This window comes from Canis lupus, chromosome 11 (assembly GCF_011100685.1).
Source record: "Canis lupus familiaris isolate Mischka breed German Shepherd chromosome 11, alternate assembly UU_Cfam_GSD_1.0, whole genome shotgun sequence".
Lineage (NCBI taxonomy): Eukaryota > Metazoa > Chordata > Mammalia > Carnivora > Canidae > Canis > Canis lupus.
Window position 1 is genome coordinate 8,525,540 of NC_049232.1, and position 24,232 is coordinate 8,549,771.

General features: G+C 33.5%; 1 protein-coding gene across 5 annotated transcripts in view; it reads right to left on the bottom strand.

Moving 5' to 3' along the window:
* Positions 1-2,909: 2,909 nt before the first annotated feature.
* DTWD2 (DTW domain containing 2) overlaps positions 2,910-24,232 on the bottom strand; it is a 112,910-nt gene continuing 91,587 nt past the window's right edge. For 2 of the 5 annotated variants that reach the window (XM_038551866.1, XM_038551867.1), the window contains exons 5-6: positions 15,825-15,953; positions 8,541-10,262 (exon numbers count right to left, since the gene is read on the bottom strand). In XM_038551866.1, coding sequence (XP_038407794.1) covers positions 10,092-10,262; positions 15,825-15,953 — 300 coding nt within the window. In that variant the 3' untranslated portion in view covers positions 8,541-10,091. Of the gene's footprint in view, positions 2,970-3,277; positions 3,686-8,540; positions 10,263-15,824; positions 15,954-24,232 lie in introns of those variants that run through there. The other 3 variants (XR_005366560.1, XR_005366559.1, XR_005366558.1) reach the window with 3 other exon arrangements.

A 24,232-nucleotide genomic window follows, 5' to 3' on the forward strand; every position in this document is an offset into this window, starting at 1 on the left:
ATATAACCATGCTGAACAGATCTACTTCAAAATCATACTCATTTTTCTGGAAGGGGCACAGCACAATGCCAAACAATCCTACTCCCTCTCCTCTGGTAAATCCACTCTCTAGAAAACTATTTCATATATTTCTCCTCTATACACACATCCATCTCAGTATCTCCCTTTATGCTCAGTTGATAAATTTGCCACTTTTTTCACAGGGAAAAAATTGCAATTAGATAAAAATTGTCCCATTTTTTCCCCTTCAAATAAGTTTACCAATCTATCCAGACATCTATCCTTAATACCCTGTATCTCTCAAAATAATTCCTCTCCTTTGAACTCTGTGAACTATTACTTCTATTAAAAATTCATTGGGGTACCTGGCTGGCTCAGTCAGTACAGCATGCGGCTCTTGATCACAAGGTTGTGAGTTCGAGGCCCATAGTGGGTATAGAGATTACATAAAAAAATAAAGTTCTTTTTAAAAATTGCTTAAGAAGTTAGTATCCAAAAAATATATAAAATGCATATTTATACAACTCAACACCAAAAAAGCCAAATAAGTCAATTAAAAAATAAACAGAAGACATGAACAGACATTTCTCCAAACAAGACATCCAGATGGCCAGCAGACATATGAAAAGATGCTCAAGGGACACCTGGGTGGCTCAGCAGTTAAGCATCTGCCTTTGGCTCAGGGTGTGATCCCGGAGTTCTGGGATCAAGTCCCACATCAGGCTCCCTGCTAGGAGCCTGCTTCTCCCTCTGCCTATGTCTCTGCTTCTCTCACTGTGTCTCTAACGAATAAAAATAGAAAGAAAAGAAAAAAAGAAAAGAAAAGAAAAGAAAGGAAAGGAAAGGAAAGGAAAGGAAAGGAAAGGAAAGGAAAGGAAAGGAAAGGAAAGGAAAAGATGCTTAACATCATTTTTCATCGGGGAAATGCAGATATCCCTGCAAGTAAGATATCACCTCACATCTATCAGAATGGCTAAAATTAAAAACACAAGAAAAAACAAATGTTGGTGAGGATATGGAGAAAAAGGAACCCTGTGTAGTACTGGTGAGAATAAAAACTGGTGCAACCACCATGAAAGACAGTATGGAGACTCCTCAAAAAGCTAAAACTAGAACTACATTATGATCCAGTAATCACACTATGGGGTATTTAACTAAAGAATACGAAGACAATAATTTGAAAAGATATTTGCACCACTGTGTTTATTGTAGTATCATTTACAGTAGCCAAATTATGGAAGTAACCATACTAATGAATGGATAAAAAGGAAGTACATATATACAATGGAATATTTAGCCATAAAAAGAATGAAAACTTGCCATTTATAAGAACATGGATAGACCTAGACAGTGTAATGCTAAGTAAAATAAGTCCATCAGAAAAAAAGAACAATATCATATGAATTCACTTGTATCTAGAATTTAAGAAACAAAACAAAAAAGGGACAAACCAAAAAGCAGACTCTTAACTATAGCAAAGAGATGGTGACCAGAGAGAGGTAGGTAGACAGATAGATGAAATTGGTGATGGGGATTAAGAATACACTTACCATGATGAGCATTGAGTCATGTATAGAATTGTTGAATCACTATATTATCCACTAGAAACTAACACTGTATGTTAACTACATAGGAATTAAATTTAAAAACAAAATAACTTAAGAGCTATTTATGTGCTGCTTCCTTCTCACCACTTAGCACAAAACTGAGATGTCACCTCCTCTAACAAGGACTTTCCCAACTATGACTAAAGTCTCATCATACTCTACTCTAGGACTCTGTTCCATAGCAGTTATCAATACCTGAAATTATTTTATTATGATCTGTCTCCAACTACAAGCACTTCAACTTCTCAGGCATAGGACTCTGTTTTCCACATCACTCTAGTACTTAACACAGGGCTTGACAAAGAGTAAAAGCTAAGTAAAAATTATCTACTAAATAGTTTATTGAACTGATTACTGAGAAATACTAAGTAAAGATCTATCTACTCATAAAAGAACTTACACTTTTAATCTATATTGCAAAATCATTTATGGATGCCCAAGACTATTCCACTACTAACATCATCATGTCCATTATTCAAAAATTACAGTAGATGCAGGCAGAGATATATTACCCCAAATAAATATATCTAAGACTCTGTTCTTTGATGCTAAACACTGGAATAATTCGTGTATTTCAAGTTAAATATTTATGATATTTTAGTAATGATGTTATCATTACTAAATGAATCACCAAGAAAATAAAACATAGCAATTATATTTTCAAAAATAATTCAAATAACTTTTGCTATCAACAATAAATAGTAAAACCATATTCAAAATAACTATTAAGTCATTAGTAATTTAACTATTTCTTCTAAAATGGAAATTAAGTTTAACACTGCTAATCATTAACTGAATATTAGGTATTACAAATCACAAATGTCTAGTTCTAAGTAAAAACTATTATTATACCCCATCAGTAAAGACATTAACACACTCTAAGCTAAAATAAGTACTAATACTTTTCAAAGTAATGAAATCAATTAGCACAAATGAAAAATCAGAAAGTGACAACATAATCCACTTTTCCTATTTTAACAAATACACACTTCACAAATTAAAGTAATAGCCAACTTGTTAATGTATTTTACCTGAAAGATACTCTTATTTCAACTAATCTTTACTTTTACCTTATTCACTGTATGAATATTTTTCTGAGAGACTACATACATCACAGGTGAAAGTATCTGTCACATAGAATTTGTCACTTAGAATTTGAATTATGAGAGTCCTGAGAGTTACTAAAAAAGTATTAAAATATGCTGTTAAGGGATCCCTGGGTGGCGCAGCGGTTCGGCGCCTGCCTTTGGCCCAGGGCGTGATCCTGGAGACCGGGGATCGAATCCCACGTCGGGCTCCCGGTGCATGGAGCCTGCTTCTCCCTCTGCCTGTGTCTCTGCCTTTCTCTCTCTCTGTGTGTGACTATCATAAATAAAAAGAAAAGAAAAGAAAAGAAAAGAAAAAAAGAAAAGAAAAGAAAATATGCTGTTAAAACACTGTTTTCATTTCTATAATATTAGCTATTCCATAAATGGAAAAAAAAGGAGAAACTTTCATTTTAGATCCAAAATCAAGGTCTGTCATGTATACTTAAAAGTTACAAAAAAAAAAAAACATTTCTTGGGACGCCTGGGTGGCTCAGCATTGAACGTCTGTCTGCCTTCATCCCAGGGCATGATCCTGCAGTTCCAGGATCAAGTCCTATATCAGGTTCCTTGGGTGGAGCCTGCTTCTCTCTCTGCCTGTGTCTCTGCCTCTCTATGTGTCTTTCATGAATGAATAAATAAAATCTTAAACAAATAAATAAATAAATAAATAAATATTTCTTCACTGATTTTATTAAGAAAGAAGCAACTCTACAAGTAAAACTATTTAATAAAGCCAAAATGATAGGCAAATATATTTATAAAATCTGATGACCATATTGTACGTTATTGCCTTTTTCATATCAACTGTTTCCCATAAAATTACACATAAAAATGTAATAAGAAATTTTTTACCTGTAAATAACATATTTGGAGACAGAAATGAGTAAATGCTATTAGCATACAAAAGAATCCTGAAGTAGATGTACTTTAGATTCCTCAAAAAAATTAAAACTACCATATAATCCAGAAATTCCACTTCTGGGTATTTACCTGCACAAAACAAAAACATTAATTTGGGTTCTTTTTTAAAGATTTTATTTATTCATTTATGAGAAACACAGAGAGAAAAAGAGACACAGAGACACAGGCCGAGGGAGAAGCAGGCTTCCCACAGGAAACCCAAAGCAGGACTCAATCCCGGATTCCAGGATCACGCCCTGGGCCAAAGGTAGACACTCAACCACTGAGCCACCCAGGCATCCCAAAAACACTAATTTGAAAACATTTATGCACCCCTATGTTCACTGCAGCATTATCTACAATAGCCAAGATATGGAAACAACCCAAGAGTCCACCAATGGATCAATGGATAAAGAAGATGTGGTATACTTGTACAATGGAGTACTACTCAGTCATAAAAAAGAACAAAACCTTGTCATTTGCAATAACATAAGTGGACCTTGAGGTAATAGGCTACATGAAATAAACCAAACCAAGAAAGACAAATATCACATGCTATCACTTATATATGGAATATAAAAAATAAAAACCCAAAACAAACACATGCAGAACAGAATGGTAGTTGCCAAAGGGGAGGAGGATGAGAAGTAGGCAAAATGAGTGACAGGGTTCAAGAGATACAAACTTCCAGTTATAAAATAAGTCATGAGAGGTAAGTGTATAGCATAGTGACTATAGTCAAAAATACTATGTTGCATATTTGAATGTTGCTGAGAGTAGATCTTAAAGTTGTCATTAAAGAAAAAAATTTTGTAACTTCATATGATAACAAATAATAATAGGCTTATTGTGGTGATCACTTCATGGTGTACACAAATATCAATCAAATCATTATGCTGTACACCTGAAACTAATTAATGTTATATTTAAATTATACCTCAACTAAAAGAAGTGAATAAATAAGAATGTTTTAATTTCTTAACATACCTTTAAACAAAAGTAAATTATAATTTCTTTTCAAAGGATATCTACCTCAGTTTTTTTTTAAATCCTGTATTAAAAAGTTTCCTTAAAAAAATTTTTGAAAGAATTTTATTTATTTATTCATGAGAGACACAGAGAGAGGCAGACAGTCTCAGAGGCAGAGGGAGAAGCAGGCTCCATGCAGGGAGCCTGATGTGGGACTCAATCCTGGGACCACGGAATCACTCCTTGAGCGAAAGGCAGGTGCTCAACTGCTGAGCCACCCAGGTATCCCTCTTAAAGAATTCTTATTTGTTGATTCAATGAACAATTATTAAAGACTAATAAACAATTACATCTTTCTCTAGTGTGCATTTTTTTAGTAGAGTAAGGGAGGCAAGTCATCAGCATAGAGTAAGTCATAGCGCACTGCCTGATTTCCTGCACAAATTTTAAATATAAAATTATAATCTGTTAAGACCACTACAGGATCTTTCATAAAAAAAAAACTACTTATGCAGGGATGCACAAATAATTGGTACACATAAAAAAAAAAAAACTAGCAGACAGGATAAACATTACATCTAAACCACAGTATTATTTACCTATAAAGACAGTCAGTAGAAAAGGAAAGAGGACAGTCAGAGTCAGGAGGGAGGGAGGAGAGAGCCTGGGAAGAAGAAAGTAAGAGGAGAAAGAAGGGAGAACATGGGGGCTACAGCTGATAACACTGGACTGTATAACTGAAATTTGCCAAGACAGTAGAATTTAAATGTTATTACACATAGAAAAAAAAAGATTATCATGTGAGGTGGTAGATGTATTAATTAACTTGATAGGGAGAATCCTTTTATAATGTATATGTGTATCATCAAATCATTATGTTGTACATTTTAAATGTCTCACAATTTTGTCAGTGATTCCTCAATAAAGCAAAAAAAAAAAAAGAAAGAAAAGAAAAAGAAAAAAGAAAAAGGGAGGAGAATATGCTAAGCAAATCCAGTAAATCAAAATTTTAGATTGAAAAATTAAGAGGTAGTGATTCATTCTATGCCATGGGATACAATTAAATGTAAAGTTTCATTACATCTAAACCACAGTATTATTTACCTATAAAGACATCCACTCATATCTATTTTTAAGGAATAAATCTACATAGTTAAAGGCTCATTACATTAAACTTTTGAGTTCACCAAGACAAATCTAGTTTTTTTTTTTTTTTTACTTATGGCATCAGTAAATTTTACTTCTATACCAATGACAATTGTATCCAAGGGTCAACAATTTACTTCCCTGAAATTCATCAACATTCAATGGAAAGGATTGTCTAACAACACAATCACATTTTTTAAACAGGCGATTTGGACAATAAAAGGGAATATGTGATGAGCAAACTGCAGAAATGCTCTTCCATATAATTCACTAATAAGCTTGCACCTTCCAAAATCTTGGGACAAACCCCTAACGTTGTAATGTTCATGGAAAGTTGGATTGGAGTCTTAAAATAGGGAAATATAATTTTCCTTAATATTAACTCTAATGTTCCGCATAAAAAGTCCTGTAATCCAACCCAGAGAAATCTGCCAGGCACTGTGACTTGCTTCGTATACTGTAGCTCTCAATGCTTTATACTCACATATGCAAGAAACTAAAAATAATACCTCATTACATGATGATTTTCAACCCAACACACTGGGCTGACGAAACCCATGATCACCTTGTATATAAAGAAATACTATCCTCTAAGTTACATGGTTCAAATACCAATTCACAAAACAATCTACCCAACATCAAAGTGTAGCTGGAGTGTGCAATAAATCCACAAAAACTGGAACAACCCCAGGCAAATCAAGCAAATATAAAGCATCTGAATTAAAAAGCCAAATAATACTATAAAAATAAAAATAACTTTAAAAGCCAGGTCAAGTTTTCAGTTAAAATCTTCATACTTTGAGTATTTTTAATAACTAAAACTATTGATACTATTGATAATAGTTTCTAAAAATGCCTAATAAGAGCAAGTGACTAAAGAAGCAGTGAATACCGAAGAAGAGTAAATGAAATCACCTTGTCAAGAAGTCAGTAAAAATAAAAAATTAATAAAATAATTTAAGAGGTCAGTAAAATAATTTGGAAAATTATATATACTTTCTTTAAAGATGTTTATACATTTCCAAAAATACTAATTTTAAGCTTTTGTAAGTGTTCAAAAATTACCCTATATAGCTGTAGCTAAAAGATAAAGATAGTAATTATTCTTTAAAAAATCAACAAAAATTAAAGTACAATTTAAAGATTTATATGGTATATTCTATAGTGATTTCCTTTTTAAAATGCAATAATAATGGATAAAATAAATTTGCAAATTTTAATTAAACTGAAAAAATTACTGTAAGATTATTTTAATCCATTTGTTAGGAAACCATTATACATTATTATTACTATTTCTTTTCTATTATACCTTGATAGTCATTTGATAGGAGCTAACCTGTATTTAAATCCAAAAAAAAGTCAGTAATACAAGATAGAAATCTCACTTCTGTTTAGTATTTTAAAATATTTTCTGCATAGTTCCCTCAAACATTCATTAGCATTCCAATTAGGACTAGCATTAAAGTTTTTAAGAAGGGTCTAATCCAGGTCAATAATAGAAATAAAAAGTTTGGAAACGGTCAGAAATAACCACTGGTATATACTCATTTATCACACATACAAACATATATGTAACAAGCTTACTTTTAAATCATACATTTAGTTTTTCCTTACAACTTAAAACTGGATACAGAAAACTCTAGAAGTCATAAATAAAGAACAAAACCAAGTCCCTTCTTGCCAAGATGTGTATACAACTGCAGTAGATTTAAGTTAGATATAAATATATATTACATACATCTCTCTAATACTATATAAAATGTCAGTAAATATTTTTCCAAGAAGGTGGGAGAAATTTAATCTCTGCAATTGAGTTTTTGCCACCAAAAAAGATTTAAATAACCCTAGTTAGAAAAATATGTTCTTGAAATTATAGTTGTATTATATTCTAGCTCAGTTATTTCCATGTGAAAACTTCAAAAGGACTAGTTTATCATAGTCAATAAACCTATGAGTATTGAAAAATCCAAACTTACCCAGAGTATTACAAATAAAAATGTATGCTATGTCAAAATTACATGCACCTCTTTCAAAATTAGGGCTACTACTCAAAGCAAACTCCAGGTTCGTTGCAATCCATATCAAAATTCTAATGGCATTTTTCATAGGTAGAGAATAAACAATTTTTAAGAAGCCACGAAAGACCCCAGAGAGCCAAAGCAATCTTGAGAAAAAGAAACAGAGAGAAGCATCACACCCCCTAATTTCAAAGTACATAGAAAAGCTATAGCTATCAAAATAGTATGGTTATTGGCATTAAAACACATGAATATATCCATGGAACTATAGAATAGAGCTCAAAAATAAAGCCACACATACATGATCAATTGAATTATGATTTATGACAAAGGAGCCAAGAATATACAGTGGGGAAAGGATAGTTTTCAATAAATGATATTGGGAAAAGCTACATCCACATGCAGAAGTATGAAACTAGACCACTATTTAACACCACACACAAAAATTAACTCAAAATGGATTAAAGATTTGAATGTAAGATGTGAAACTCATAAAACTAGAAAAAAAATCAGTCTTAGCAATGATTTTTCATATCAGGTATCAAAAGCATAAGCAAGAAAAGTAAAAATAAATAGATGGGACTACATCAAACGAAAAAGCTTCTGCACATCAAAGGAAATCAACAAAATGAAAAGGCAACCTATGGAATGGGAGAAAATATTTGCATGTTCTGATATCTGATGAGGGGTTAATAACAAAAATATATAAAGAACTCATATAACAGCAAAAGAAAAACAAAAAACAATTTGATTTAAAAATGGGCAAAAAAAAAATGTGCCGAGGATCCGAATAGACATTTTTCTAAAGAAGACATACAGATGGCCAAGAGGTATGTGAGAAGATGCTCAACATCACTTGTCATCAGGGAAATACAAATCAAAACCACCATGAGCTGTCATCTCACACCTGTCAGAATGGCTAGTATCAAAAAGACAAGTAATAACAAGGGCTGTCACAGAAAATGCGGAGAAAGGGGAACCCTCGTGCACTGCTAGGGGGAATGCAAAGTGGTGCAGCCACACTGGAAAGCAGTATGGAGATTCCTCAAAAAGTTAAAAATAGAACTATTATATGATCTGGTAATTCCACCTCTGGATATTTACCAAGGAAAACAAAAAGACTACTTTGAAAAGATGCACCTCTGTGCTCACTGCAGCATTATTTACAATAGCCAAGATATAGAAATAACCTAAACAGCCATCAATGGATGAAAAAAGAAAATGCGGTGTGTATACAATGTATTATTGTGTGTATACAATGGATTATTATTCAGCCATAGAAATGAATGAAATCTTGTCATTTGTGACAACATGGATGGACCTGGAGGACATTAATACTCAGTGAAATAAGTCACATAAAGATAAATATGATTTGATATCATTTGTATGTGGAATCTTTAAAAAAAAACTCATAGAAACAGAGTATAGACTGGTGTTTGCCAGAGGCAGAGGGTGTTTGGTGGGCAAAGGGGGTGAATGGGGTCAAAAGAAACTACCAGTTATAAAGTCATGGGGATATTAATATAAAGCATGGTGACTACAGTTAATAATTCTGTAAAATTGCAAATACTGCATATTGGAAAGTGTAAGAAAGTCTATCTTAAAAGTTCTCATCACCAGAAAAACATTTTTTTTTTTTCAGAAAAACATTTTGGAAATATGTACGGTGAGGGACGTTAACTAGACTTATAATGTGATTATTTTGCAACGTATTTAAATATTGAATCATTATGGTAAACACCTGAAACTAATAAAATCTTATATTCCAATTATACCTTAATACCAAAAAATTCAGGCAATTAATAGAACACTTAAATCATAATAGTTGAATTCAAAATTTAGTCCCTAAAGAATATAGTCTCCTTAATCTGTTTTTCTATGAAATAAATTAATTCAATCTAAACTACTTGATGATCATTATTTTTGTTACTTATTGCAAACTATAAACTTTATGTGCAAGATTGCATACTGATGTAAGTACCCTCTATTATAGGTCCAAATCTATCTATAAACATTAATGAAAACAATACTGCCCCCATCAGATACAATAATTTCTTTCCATTTTATAAAGACAAACTTCTAACTCTCTCAATAACTAATCACATTTCAAACAATGGATCTGAAAAAATGTATTAGAGGCACATTTTTTAAAACAAATAAACTATAAAACCTTGCTTTTTATGGAGTCAGTGAAATTTTGTTGTTGTTTTTTTATGACTATTTGGTTTACTTCCTTCTGGGCAAGTTTAGTATGCAACTCTCATTCTTTAGACAGTCAAAAACTCACAGACTTAAATTTCTGGAAAACTTAACCTCGTCTTGTCAGTGAAAGACGCCATAACTAGCACCACGGAACAACTGTACTAAATTTTAACACTGTTCATTAACAGCTCCATTTTCCTGAGTTTGCGTTTGTTCTTTGGCATTGGCTTAGGATATAATCCATTCTTCAGAAGATGTTCCTTGCTGAGGCGAATTTGAGCACCATGCTGAAGCTGGAAAGAGCATAAAGCTTGAAGAGGACGAAGCAAAGTCTGTGAAGATAAAAAAAGATACTAAAATAGTGTCTGTAACGAATCATGATATTGTATATCTAGCTTTTTCTTCAGAAACAGGGACTGTTACGTTTCTTTACCATTATTGGCTTTTAACTATGAGTAGTAATAGACATTCTACTAAATATATGATGATTTCTATATATATAATTTCTTTTAATTCATATCTTACATAGCACTAAGGAATTCCAGTAAAAAGACAAAAGTAACTAATTTTCCATATAGATGATGAAGTCCAAATATACTTTTATACATTAATATATTCAAAAACCTCAAAAAACTGTTACATTATAATAATTTAATCTGTAACAGAGTAAAAGAGATCTTTAGATATAAATTAGTTAATTCGGTTTCTTTTTTTTTTAGATTTTATTCATTTATTTGAGAGAGAGAGACCACACTTGTGCATGCACGCAGGTGGGGGAGGGGATGGAGAGGAGGAAACAAGTAGACTCCCCACTGAGTGCAGAGCCCAATGTGGAGCTCAACTCTATCCCATGACTCTGAGATCATGACCTGAGCCAAAATCAAGAATCAGACTATCAATGGACTGAGCTACCCTCTTAATTCAGTTTCCGTCACAGACTGGTGCAAGCTTCTGCTGCCTGAGAACAATCAGACAATGGCAGCAACGGGTGAGAGGCTTATGAACTCTTGCACGTTGGTCCAGGGACCACATACAAGTTAAATATCTCAGTTTTGGTGCATTTGAAATAATTCTAACTACATACGTACCTGTCTAAAGCCAAATACCTACAGGACCAGTCATATAACATAACCACATCAACTGGGCAGACCCATATGATAACAAAGAATGGTGAAGCTTACAAAACAACTAGAACACATGCCTGACCCCAAGTTTTTCAAATTCAAAGATAAAAAAAAAAAAAAAAAAAAAAAAACACAAAAAAACACCCTCTCACATGTTTAAAATATATTTTAAGTCAGATTCTTTCCCTGCTGTAAATCTTTCAAATAATAATAGTAAACTTGAGTAAGCAAACTTTTTTAGAAATGAAGGGAAAAGGGGCGCCTGGGTGGCTCACTCAGGTAAGCGTCTGCCTTCGGCTCAGGTCATGATCCCAGCACTTTTTTCTTGCCTGGAAAAGACGGTTAGAGGTGGGACAGCCATCTTGTGATTACAGTGCAATAAACGTAAAGATCAAAGTCAAATACATCTGATGATGGACAGAAAGACAAAAGAGATCCCCAGCCCTGGACTGGTCACCTCAGCATTTCTTACATGCAGGAGAAAAAGAAGCCAGTATATACATGATTCAAGCACTGCAGTAACAGCTCTGTTACATGCAACCAAATGTAATCCCTGACACACACCAAAGGAAAAGAGACAAACACTCTGAAAAGCTCTGCATGCCACTATTGTAGAAACCCCTTATATTTGCTATCATGATTTCTTTTAATGTCTTCATCTCATCAAATAAAAGAGGGAAAATGGAAATGACTATATAATTCTTTACAGAGTCAGCATAGACTGACTGGATCCTGAAACCTCATCCCTAGAAAACATATCTAGGACTATATACAGACTAAGACAACTGAAGGTTCTATCGCTATTCACCATGTTTATTAGATTCCTGAGGGATAGAACGCTAATATTCCTATTGTTAAGGGCCTCCAATGTTTACCTTCTGAAAATAAGATTCTATCATTTTTCTGAAGGAATTAAGAGAATGAGATTTGGAGAAAGTTCTGGATTGGATCCCCACTCCATCTCTGTGATAGTCAGTAGCGCTGTTCACAAATACACCAGTCCTCCATCTTTGAAGTTAGATAAGGCCATATAACTTTCTGTGGTTAGCGAAATATGGACATGAATACTGTGTGTTACCCCTGGGCAGAAGCTTTAAAAGAATGTATGATTCACAACTCCCCTTATGCCTTCCTTGATGAAAGGAGAATGACATATCTAGATGGTGCCTCCATCAGCCTGGCCCCTAAGTGACTGCGGCAAGCACAAGCCCCCTGGCAGTCCCAATGGACACAAAGTGTGACAGAGGCACACAGCTCGGTTGTGTGTTGTGTTATGCCATTCTGACTTTGGAGTGTTAAGTTACTGCAGCCAGATCTAGCCAACGCTGACTGGTATAATCATTACCAGCTATGTGTTCCCAGGTAAATCATACAACCTCTCCTTGTCATTTTATTAATCTGTAAAATGAGGAAACTGATGTCAAGCTTACAGGGTCATTATTAGGTTATAGTAAGTGGATGCATTTAATATGTTTAGCACAATACCTGATAATAAACAACAAGGCTTCTGTATGAACTAACAGATCTGAGGCAATGAGAAGCTATAGGAGAAATAGACTTGTTCAGAGGAACAAAGAAAATCCTCCACTTTCAAAACAAGTTCATTTCTAAAAGTTTATCTGAAGGGAAATCAGTGTTTTGTAAATCCTTCTGTCTGCATGTATAAAATGACAGTTCTCCAGGGATCCTTACTGACCAGCTACTATTGTTGAGCAGAGTTAAGGCACATAGACTATACACACAGCTTGACCCTGTTTAGCTATACAGGCTCATAAGGTAACTTAAGCAGAAAAAATTCCATTATAAAAAAGATTCCCAAGTTCAAGACTTCCAAGGTGTGAAAAGCCCTGGTAAATATTACAATAGGTGAATGTAAATTACCAACCTTCACTTCAGAATTTTGGTCAATGTATTGGCAAGAATCTGGGGGGAAGGGGGACCGGCAAGGAACAACAACACAGGGATTAATGCTTCTGGAGCTCCCGGTGTTTGGCAATTAACACACATTATTCTACAACAGTACTAAGAGGTAACTATTCTTGATACATTGTAGATAAATTAACAAGCACAAGAAGATTATGTGACTTGCTCAGGGGCAAAAAGTGATGATGATAAGTGATGGAGGTTTCATTCAAATCTGCTTCAAAGCTCACCCAGAGCTACTGTTAGTGTCTCAAAAACTGCTCAGGAATAAAGGACGAGGATGAAACAACAGACTAAGAAGGCTATTCCATGCCAAGTTCTTTATTTTGAGGAGCCCTACTTACCTTTATTCAGCAGAATAAAGCCAGCTGAAAAATTACTACTCTGCCCCATTGTCTTAATATTTCATTAGGAGGCCCCTAATTAAAGGTTACTGGGGGGAAAATATAGGTCACAGTCTTCCTCTCCATGAAAGGGAACACACCTATGTTCAGAACAGATGGTAACTGCATTTCTCAGAGGAATGAACTGATATATATATATTTTTAATTGTAGCCAGATCTGAACAGGCTAAACTTGGGATTCCCCTACTGGGAAAGCTAATTTTTTATTTTTATTTTTTATTTTTTGCCAGCTGTAATAATAAGCAACTTGGGATGTTCCATTATGCATTTCTTCTGCTTGTGCTCCAGCCAAGAATCTTATCAGCACCTCCCAAATCACCCATCTGATTGTCAAACACCCTTTTTCCACTCCTGGCCACTGAAGTATGACTACTCCTGGTGATCAAAGCAAACAGAAAGAGAACTGCAGGACCTGGCTATCACTTTGGGATTTCATGTACAATTTGATCCACAGACAATAACAAAAGCTGAAGACAGGACGGATCCTGTCGCCATTCTGTATCTTGAACTTTGCTTGTTGTTAGATATTGTACTCAGAACTTAAGGTAAGCTTCCTGTTGTAACTGTACCTTAACTAATACCAGAATCATACATCTTATGAAACTAGGAAGGGAGGAGCAGTAGCAGCATTGGCAGTAGCAGTACAAAAATGATAAAAAAAACCCTAGCCCTACTATATTACAACATTATTAAATCACTACCACTACCAATATTAAAGTTTCTATTTAGAATTGAAGTAAAGACCTAATTCCAATGTAGAAATAAGAGATATAAGTCCATAGGCAATTCTTTTCAGAACCCAAAAGGAGGAGAAGAAATAAAGTTTCAAATCCACAGCCAAAGAATATTACATATTTCCCTCAAGATTTGAACATTTAATGGGTCCTTGGTCTGATGTTGGCTGATCATAGAATTTTAAATCAACAAAATGGAAAATACAGAGACTGTACAGAAAGCGAGTTTAAATAATAGCACTCAGCTTCATCCTTAAGATACCTAAAAAGAGTACGTTATTTTTTTCAAGAATATATAAACAAAATGGAAAAACAAGTATAGGGGTATATAAAGTGCTATGTTGATGGCTAGGTACATGGGAGCAGGTGCTAAAGTTAGAGTGGAGGGAGAAAAGTTGAAAACACTCTCTGGTCATTTAGAAAAAGATGTATGGTTCCTCATGAAATTTTTTTCTTTCTCAAAGGAGAGAGAATAGCCAGAGAAATTGCCTAGACACAAAATAAAGTCTACTTACTTACACAGATACACACACACAAAAAGCCTACTCATGAAAGCCTACTTCTTTTCAAAAGAAGAAAAGCCTCCAACTCTGACATTTCCCATAGCTTAGGGTAGAGAAGAGGCAAAAGGCAATTCAAGACTTGCTCCTGGCATTCTTTAACTCTCCTTGCTCTGGACATCTTCTGTTCTTTTTCTTGGTAACTTATCCAGTTTCTCTGATCTGAGCTTTTATTCATTACTGAAATTTCCTTCATGGGTAAGGCACACTCTTGTAATAGTACCCATAGTGTATCATGAGAGAGAGAGAAAGAGAGAGACAGGGAGAGACAGAGGAGGCAGGAATGAGTACTCTGTATATGTGTGTATTGTATGTGTCAGAAAGAAGAGTCCTAAAACCCCATTTAGCTATGCTTATTATCCTCTGACTTTTCTTCTTGAGTTATATTTATCAAAAATCTTCAAAAAAAAAAAATCTTCAGTGATTAAAAAAGTCTAACAATTTATCTTATTTTGCTATTCTTTTTTTTCTTTTGCCTTAACTGCAAAGTTTCCTACATGTTCCAAAAGATGGAGGTGTTGTTTGTGAGCTCGATGAACATTATTCTTTACTTATGATTATTAATTATATATGAAATCATCAGGCTTTTATGGAAATTAAATAAAATGATGATTGCAGGTTATAACCTTTTCATATTCTGCAGGTGTTTTTTTCTCAAAAAATTATCTTTCTTCTACTCTAACTAAGCAAGCAGTGAATAAGATAAACAGAAAGTTGGTACACCTTCTTAAATAAAAGCACCAATAGAAAAAAGAGTTGCTGTAAAATATTCTTTTAATTATAAAAGAAAAAAGTTGTGTCTAAGAAAACAAAATGCTAAAAGAAATATACAAAATAATTAAAGAAAAATCTAACCAAAAAACCCCTGTATTTAATGTTGTACTACTTAAAAGCAATTTAGCTTATTACAAATGCTGTTTGCACAGCTTAGAATGAATATTTAAATAATGCAATCTGGATGCTAAACTAACACAGAAAAATACCAGAGGGGGGAAAGAAGGTTATAAATGCACACAAATTTCTATCACAGATACATTCAATTTGACACCTGAGTTGCAAATCTCATAAATTACGCATTTCTAAATTTTCTAGATAAAATCTAACCAAAATGCTTACTTTCAAAAAATATATAACCTTCCAAAGACATACCTCTTGTATGTAATTATTTTTCTCCAAAATGGAAAGAGCAGCAGCTGCACATTCCAGTGTAGAAAGGCACCTATTAGTTGGTTGCGTCCGAATTACATACTGACTAGAAATGCTAGTTTTTAACTGCACCTGAAACCAAAAAACAGAATAACAGAATATAATTTTGTTTTAAATTTAAAATTATAAAGTCTATGTTTTAACTACTAGTTAATTTCCTTCCAAAATCACCAGTTTAGAAGTATTAAAGGCATTGGGAAGCTCAATGGCTCAGTTGGGTAAGCATCCAACTTTTGATTTCAGCTTAGGTCATGATCTCAGGGTCATGAGATCAGGCCCCACATCAGCTCCAAGCTCAGCAGGGAGTTTGCTTGAGATTCTTACTCTCCCTCTACTTCTGCACCACCCTCCCACCCCGCTCATGCTCTCTCTCTCTCTCAAATAAATAAATAAATCCTTTTTCAAAAAAAATATTAAACGTATCAGTATCTTTCATACATAATATCCTTTGGTTATTGTTATTGTTTTTTTTTTAATTTTTTAAATTTATTTATGATAGTCACAGAGAGAAAGAGAGAGAGAGAGAGAGGCAGAGGGAGAAGCAGGCTCCATGCACTGGGAGCCTGATATGGGATTCGATCCCGGGTCTCCAGGATCGCGCTCTGGGCCAAAGGCAGGCACCAAACCGCTGCGCCACCCAGGGATCCCTGGTTATTGTTATTGTTAAACAAAGAGGATACTTACACATATATCTGATATTGAAAATATATCCAAAATACATGCGAATTCTACAAATTGTAAGTAAAAAGACTAATAACGCCTTCCCAGTGGGCATAAGAATGAAAAGACACCTCACAAAAGAAAATATAAGAAAGGCAAATAGGTACATGTAAAAGTGCTCATATGACTTAATGAAAATTAAAATCACAATGAGATAACATTTCACACTTGCTAAAACAGTTAAAATCAAAAAGACTACCACCACCAAATGGAGAGAATATGGAACAAATGAAACCTTCATGCATTGTAGTGAAAGTGAAAATAATTAATCACTTGGAGAACTGACAGGTTTTTTTAATTTAATTTTATGGTTTAGTCTTCCATTATTTCTTAATATAAATTGACAGGTGTATGACTGTATGCACACGTGCACATACACACACGTTTAGCTGAGAGAGACCTGATGATTGACACAGAGTCTGACATAAGAAAGAAAAAAAACATCAAATGTCAACATTCTGACCTTTTGATTCCTATTTTAATTAAATGAATCTCAAGTAATCTTACACTCATGAAACTAAATTCTTAGCCCACACTCTTTACAGAATCACATTTAAAGATTTGTGGGTAGATGAGAATTTCAGCTTTTACTCATAAAATATATAAGCATGTGGAATGAAGTAGTGGTGTCTATGTCTTAACACACAGCAACTTAATAAAATCAGGTGTTCTTTCTCCTTTTCTACCACCTCTGAAGTTACGTGAGTCTCTCATCCCTTCACAATGGAAACTTGTCCCTCAGTCCTCTTCTTCCCTTGTTACTTATGCAGTCTCCCCATGATGAGACATATGGTCCTTCTACTCTGAATGCATTTTGTTCCAAGAATTCTCTACAACTTGTATCCTCAAAAAGAGGAAGAGGGAGAGAGGAAGAGAAAGGGAGAAAAGCAAAGTTGGCATTGTAAAAGATTTACTATAGAATGTATTTAGTTTTGGAAAGCATTCTTTACAGCATATTTAACTGATAATGTTTTAGAAATAATCATACATTAAAATCACTCTGCATTTCTACCAACTTAGTAAAACACGGAAAATAGATGCAGGGAGGGAAAGAGATGGAGACAAATGGTTACAGAAAGATGTATAATGATAAAAAGAAAGCCTATGATTACATAACTGTAAGAATAATTCATAATGTTGATTAACTGTAATTACTAACAGCTTTGATATGACTTCAGGTCAACTAGAAAACAGAGTACAGCCAGCTACTGCTTTCAGCACTCAAGTCTATAACTGGAGAATTTGATAATAAATCTCTGATTACAACAAAAACAACTTTGGGAAACATGCAAAGTTCATAATAAATTTTGCTTATTGGAACAAATTTGATTCTATTTCTTTTTTTTTAAGATTTATTTTATTTATTTGAGAGAGAGAGAGAGTGAGCAGGAGGCAGGGGCAGAGGAAGAAGGCGAGAGAATCTCAAACAGACTCTGCGCTGACTGCAGAGCCCCATGAAGGGCTCAATCTCACAACACTGAGATCTCAACATGAGCTGAAGCCAAGAGTCAAGGCTTAACCAATTGTGCCACCCAGGCACCCCTGGAACAAATTTGATTTTTAAAAAAGAAGTTTGTAAAAAATAAAATAAAATAATATTTTAAAAAATAAAAAAGAAGTTTGTTATTTCAGAGAAGAGTTTCACTTCTTACTGTGACCCACATGGCTATATAAAAACTCAGATTCTGAAATTTACCAAAGGTTAGAAGACTTCATAATGTCCTTCACAAATCATTTCTCCAGGACCAGATATATTTAAAAGTGTAAGTAACTAAGATCTGTCATACCATCAATATGCATGTTATTAGAGTGTGTTAATGTGATCTCACAGGGTCTATTATGCTTTTGTGCTATCTTACCTTCACCACTCTTGATTCAGTAGGTAAATGAGCAAAAACAAAAAGAAATACTGTTGATCCATCTTCTTGAGAAATCACAGGCATCATAATAAATAATGTCAGAAAGTGCCTTGTCTTAAAGAAAAATTCAAGAAAATCCAAGGCAAAAATAACCATTCCAATAAAAGAAAAAATTAATATCTGACTAAAGTATGAGAGTCTGTTGAAAGACCAGGATTATTATATCAAACCTGATAATAGCTAATCAATTAATCTTAATCAAGTTATTTCATTTCTCAGTTCTTCCTCACCTATAAAATTCTTATAGATGGACCTAATGGTGTTAAAACCTATCTTTTAGCAATCAATCCTAAGTTATATATAATATATAATATTAACTATAATTATATATCATAGTACAATTAATGTATCATATAATTATTATAATAGTGATATATAATTATTACATAGAAACTTAATTTCCAAATATGAAAAGCCATGCTGACTCAAAGAACACTTCAGTAATTTTGAACTTTTTGGAAGCTAGTTCTCTTTGGGTTTAAGTCGTTTGACTATTCTTGATGTAACTTCTTTAGGAACAGGAAAATCAGTGGTTGGTTTAGAATTCTACCAGTATGGATTGTGAGGCTATAATATAACTCCCATTTTAGAAACAGCCAACTCTTCCAATTCTTGTTTCTAGATTTAGCATCAGATCTTTTCCATTGATTCTCTGAATTGGCTAAAATTTGAATTCCTGGAAACTCTTTTGTTATAATGCCTTCCTTCCTTCTCTCCTATTAAATCTTAAATATATATTTAACACACAAGAATACCTAGTTAACAGTCTGAAACTGATCACCTTTAAAAAGGGCTTTTTCAAATGTTTCCTTCCTAGCAAAACTTTAGCTGTTTTTGTTAAGTGACGTGTCATTAAAAATCTGGATGACATAGCATGTACAGTAGTTTAGTAACAGCTTTTAGGGCCACAAAACAAGTAAATATGCAAGGCAATAACATGCCATGGCTTCCCTGCATAATATAATGTAAGCATTTTTAAATAATTTACTATAATATAGTCAATTCATTTGTCAAACAAAATAAACTAAAAAAAGACCTCAAAATTAAAACTTTAATTCATACCTCCAGGCCTCACAAATGTTTTATCTTTATAATTTGATGGTGACTACTTGTTATCTGTACTAAGGCTATTTTAAGCCAAGTTTCATTACTAAATAAAATTACTGAGTTTCTCAATTATTAAGAATCACAAGACCTTCTAATCACTTGATCAGCCTCCTTCTTATAGGTTTCTAGGAAAAGCAATCTATTTTCCAGGCATCCTGAAACACTTCTTGTCTAGAATAGGCTGAAATAAACTCCCTTTTAGTAGTATCCTAAAGTCTTCACCACTGGAAGACACACATAAAAACCCTCCTTTCTTCAGCAGCCTTTCTTCTATGACCTTCCACAAGCAAGATTCATCATCTAAGCCTATGAGCAGACCTCTGAAAGAGAGGCACTAAATCTTTTCCCCTAGCCTTAATCTTTCAATCCCCTTCATTCCTTTCATTCCCTCAGTTTAATTCAACAATATGATCTAATAGTGGTAAGAGTCTAACTTTGGCATCAGACAGTTGCCAGTTCTAACAAAGACTTAGCCACTTATGTTCAAAGTTTCATGTACTTACTAGACGCTAAGTGCCCTACCAGATAATGTGCACATACTGTCACTTTTAATACTCACAAAGACCCTATGAAGTAAGTACTATTATGAGCTCCATTGTACTCAAGACAGAACAAAAGCACAGAAGGTGAAGTAACTAACTCAAGGTTCTAAAATCAGTCATGGTAGAGCAGACAAATGAATCTATAAAGTCTTATTCAAGAGCAGAACTCTATCACCAAGCTAATAATTAAAGGTTAGGCAAACTTCAAAACATGAAACAAATAAAAACAAAGCTAGTCTTCTGGAAAGCAAGACTGAGGCAACTCTCAAGAATTGTAGGGTTCTTCTGAACATGGTTTTAAAACAATGATATAGAAGGAAGGGTCTTCTTCTACACAGTATGAAAGTTACTCACAAACATCAGTATCCATGCCTTAATCCAGCACTGCCACACTCTGAAGCCTACAAAATTCTTTCGTAGAGATTTCAGGACTAATGTTGAAACACAGAAAATTTGATGAAAATAAAAGTGAAACAGGCATTAGTTATAGATAAAATGGTAATATTAGTGTTACTTCCTAAATACGTGATTGTTCAAGTTACTTTTCTTTTTTTTTTCTGAGTTGGCCTGAGAAATGTCATTTCATAACGGAACTTCTCTGGGAAAACCTATTTCCAAAAAAACCCCTCCACTTGTAGAATAGCTTTGGTTTAAAATTTATACATCAAAATGAGAAATAAGTTAGGTGTTAATTCTCCAAAATACAAAAACTTTCATGTTAAAATTGCAAATACACAATTGATAAGCCTGAAAATTAAGCACTTACAAATTTCAAATTTTAGCAACTCCAAATAATGATACAAAATTAAAATTCTACTAACTCACAAATTTAGCCAAATATCTTGATCACTGATTTATCTTGTTAAGAAAAACATCTAATCTGCCAGTTTGTCTTTCACAAAACTCCCAATTTAGCCATATCTGAAGTCAATGGAACTGTGGGTATGGAAATATATCCAGAAGCAAAGTACAAACACAAAAATTCATGGGATCAAAGAATTGAAGTAATCTTTCGATCTCCTTGTTCTTAGTCCTGATTATTCTTTAAAAATTTCTGAATTTACAGAATTTTCCTAAAATTGAAAATAATACTGAAACATAATAATCTCTCATAATTCAATAAAACAAATATTTATTTGAATTTATAAGCTTCCTCTTTAAAGAATTAATGGAGGCATGAAAATAAAACTTCTTTAATATTATTGACAATAACTTTAGAGTAATGTTGGTAAATTAACAAAACTTTACACCACCAAACAATGTCGAAAAAGAATGTCACTATAGATTACAAGTCTCTGCATTACTTTCTGCTGTCCCGAATCCTAGTTTTTCCAACAACAGTTACTAAAGACAAGTCTCTGTTGAACAATGCTATAGAAACTAACTTATGTTATATTCACTGAAACTCAAAATGTCCAACACCTAAATACACTTATAGATATGCACTCTTTCACATTAGGTTTATATCAGTTTATATCCTTTATCAAGAAACTTGAATTAGAAACTTATTCAGGATATGAGAAAGTGACTTATGAACTAGTCTTATCTAAATAATAATCAATTTTATAATGTCTTGCTAGTCAAACATTTTTCACCAAAGATAAACCTCATTCAACAATTAGCAGTACTGTTTCAGAAGCCATAATGGCTTCATAAATGGCTATAGAAAAATGAATCATAAATTAGCCTAAGTGTGAAATAAAGCATATATTATATCATTGCTTCATCAGTTGGTTTGCCAGATAAGGCTTATTTTAAAATTCACTGTTAGGGACACCTGGGTGGCTCAGTGATTAGGTGTCTGCCTTTGGTTCAGGGTGTGATCCTGCAGTCCCAGAATCATATCCCACACTGGGCTCCCTGCATGGAGCCTGCTTCTCCTCTGCCTATGTCTCTTTCTCTCTCTCTCTGTCTCTCATGAATAAATAAATAAAATCTTTAAAAAAAATAAAATAAAATTCACTGAATTAAATTGTACATTTTATTTATTAAAAACTTTTGTTTCTTCTGTAACTTTGAATTAAAATAGTGTGTATGAATTGGGATGCATTCCGGAAGGAACAATAAACAACTAAAAGCATGAGATGGGAAGTTAGACACACCTAAATTTAAATCTACATAATAGTTGGGTAGCTTCCAACAAGTTTCTTGAATTCTCAGAGCCTAAAACGTTGACAACTTCAGAGGATGACTGCTTTGAGGAGCTAGTCTGAAGGGAGTGTTTAGCAATGCACGCCATACAGTAAGTGCTCAATACAGGCAAAGATGGTGAGGAAGGTGGTTGTACTGATGCTACTGATGGGGATCAGGATGGTGGCGGTGGTAATTCACAATGCTTTCTTTCTTCATAATCTAATGAATAACTGTGAAGCTCTCAGATTTACTACAATACATCCAGATGAACAGCCTAACCAAGGGTGTGGAATGAGGTGGAATTTAGGACAGAGCCAGAAGTCAGCTTTTACATGATGGAAGAAGAAAAGCTATGGAACAGGAGAGAGAAGAAGAGAGAGGTTTTACTGAATACCAGGAGAAAAAAAAAAAAAGGTCACTTTGCCAGGTGAATAAAATATTCCTAGAGTTAAAAGCCTGTGGAGGTTAAAAAAAAAAAGTAGAAATATTTTCACTCAAGATATTATTTATAGACAAGGAAAATACTAGGTTTTTATTCTTTTACCTTTGAAGTACGTGATCTGAGCATCATTAGAAAGTGCCATCATCATAAAATAATTAGATTTTATATCCGTATCTTTAGATATTTCTTTTTTTTTAGATATTTCTTTAAAACATCCCCATACAATACCATATAACAAAAAATAGACCAAGAATTTAAGTATTTTTGAAAGTCACTTTTAAAAGAAAAAAAATTTATTTCTTGCATGAACTTGCATGATAATATTACCTGGCAAATGTTTTCTACATATTTTCTCATCTTCCAATACTTCTTCATGTGTGTGACTTAATCTGTAATGTTTAATTGATTTTATGACAGTGCAGAGAGACATAAAAAAGAATTAATTAACAACAGGTTGCTATGTTCCTGTGAACAATAAAGAGTACAAGTTACCTTAATAGTAAGAAATTATGTGTTTCAGAGTATCAGAACTTCTAAGACTTGGGTGCATTTATACTAATTATTTGACTTTTTGTGTACAACTGAACCAAACATGTAGATTTATAAATATCTATATATCACTGTCTCAATTACAGTCTGTATTTTATAGAGCAAGATAGCAAAATCCTAAATAAAAGGAGACATACACTATGTTCACAGGATAAAAAGTACTGCATAGATGTTAATTCTCAAAATTTGACTTATGAATTAATGTAATCTCAGTAAAAATCTGAAGAGGGTTTTTTTGTGTGATTCATAAAGCTGATTCTGAAATTATATGTTAATGCTAAGGGGAAAAATGATAAAGTATTCTTGAAGAACACAGCAGAAAAACCTGCTCTACCAGTTAGACTTCATGTAAAGAAAGCAACATTGATAGACCGTGTGGAACTGGCAGAGAGACGTATAAACCAACAGAAAAGAATTTAAAGCATAGAAATATATTTTCACATAGGTGCACAAGTGATATATGATAGAGGTAGCACTCCAACGCAGTTTTATACAGGCATTTTCAGTGAATGGTGCTGAGACAATAAATGTGCAATAATCCAGGCAGCCATATAAGAGGAAAAAATGAAATTAGACCCATAGTTCACACCAAATACAAAAATCAATTACAGGTAGATTAAATACAAACATAAAAGATAAAACTGCAAACTTTTAGAAGGTAACATGAGAGAATATGAGAGAGGTAAGAATGAATGTTGTAACACAAAAAAACATTAACTGGAAAAAAAAAAAAGGACTAAGAAATTCAACGACATTAAAATCTAAAATTCCATTTACCAAAACACAGTATAAAAAGAGTGAAAAGACAATATATTTGTAATTATACAATTCCCAAATGGCTCAGACCCAGAATACATAAAGAACTCCTAGAAACCAATAAGAAAAAAGTCAAAAAGCTAAAAGAAAAATGGCTAAGAGATGTTAATACATAATTCAACA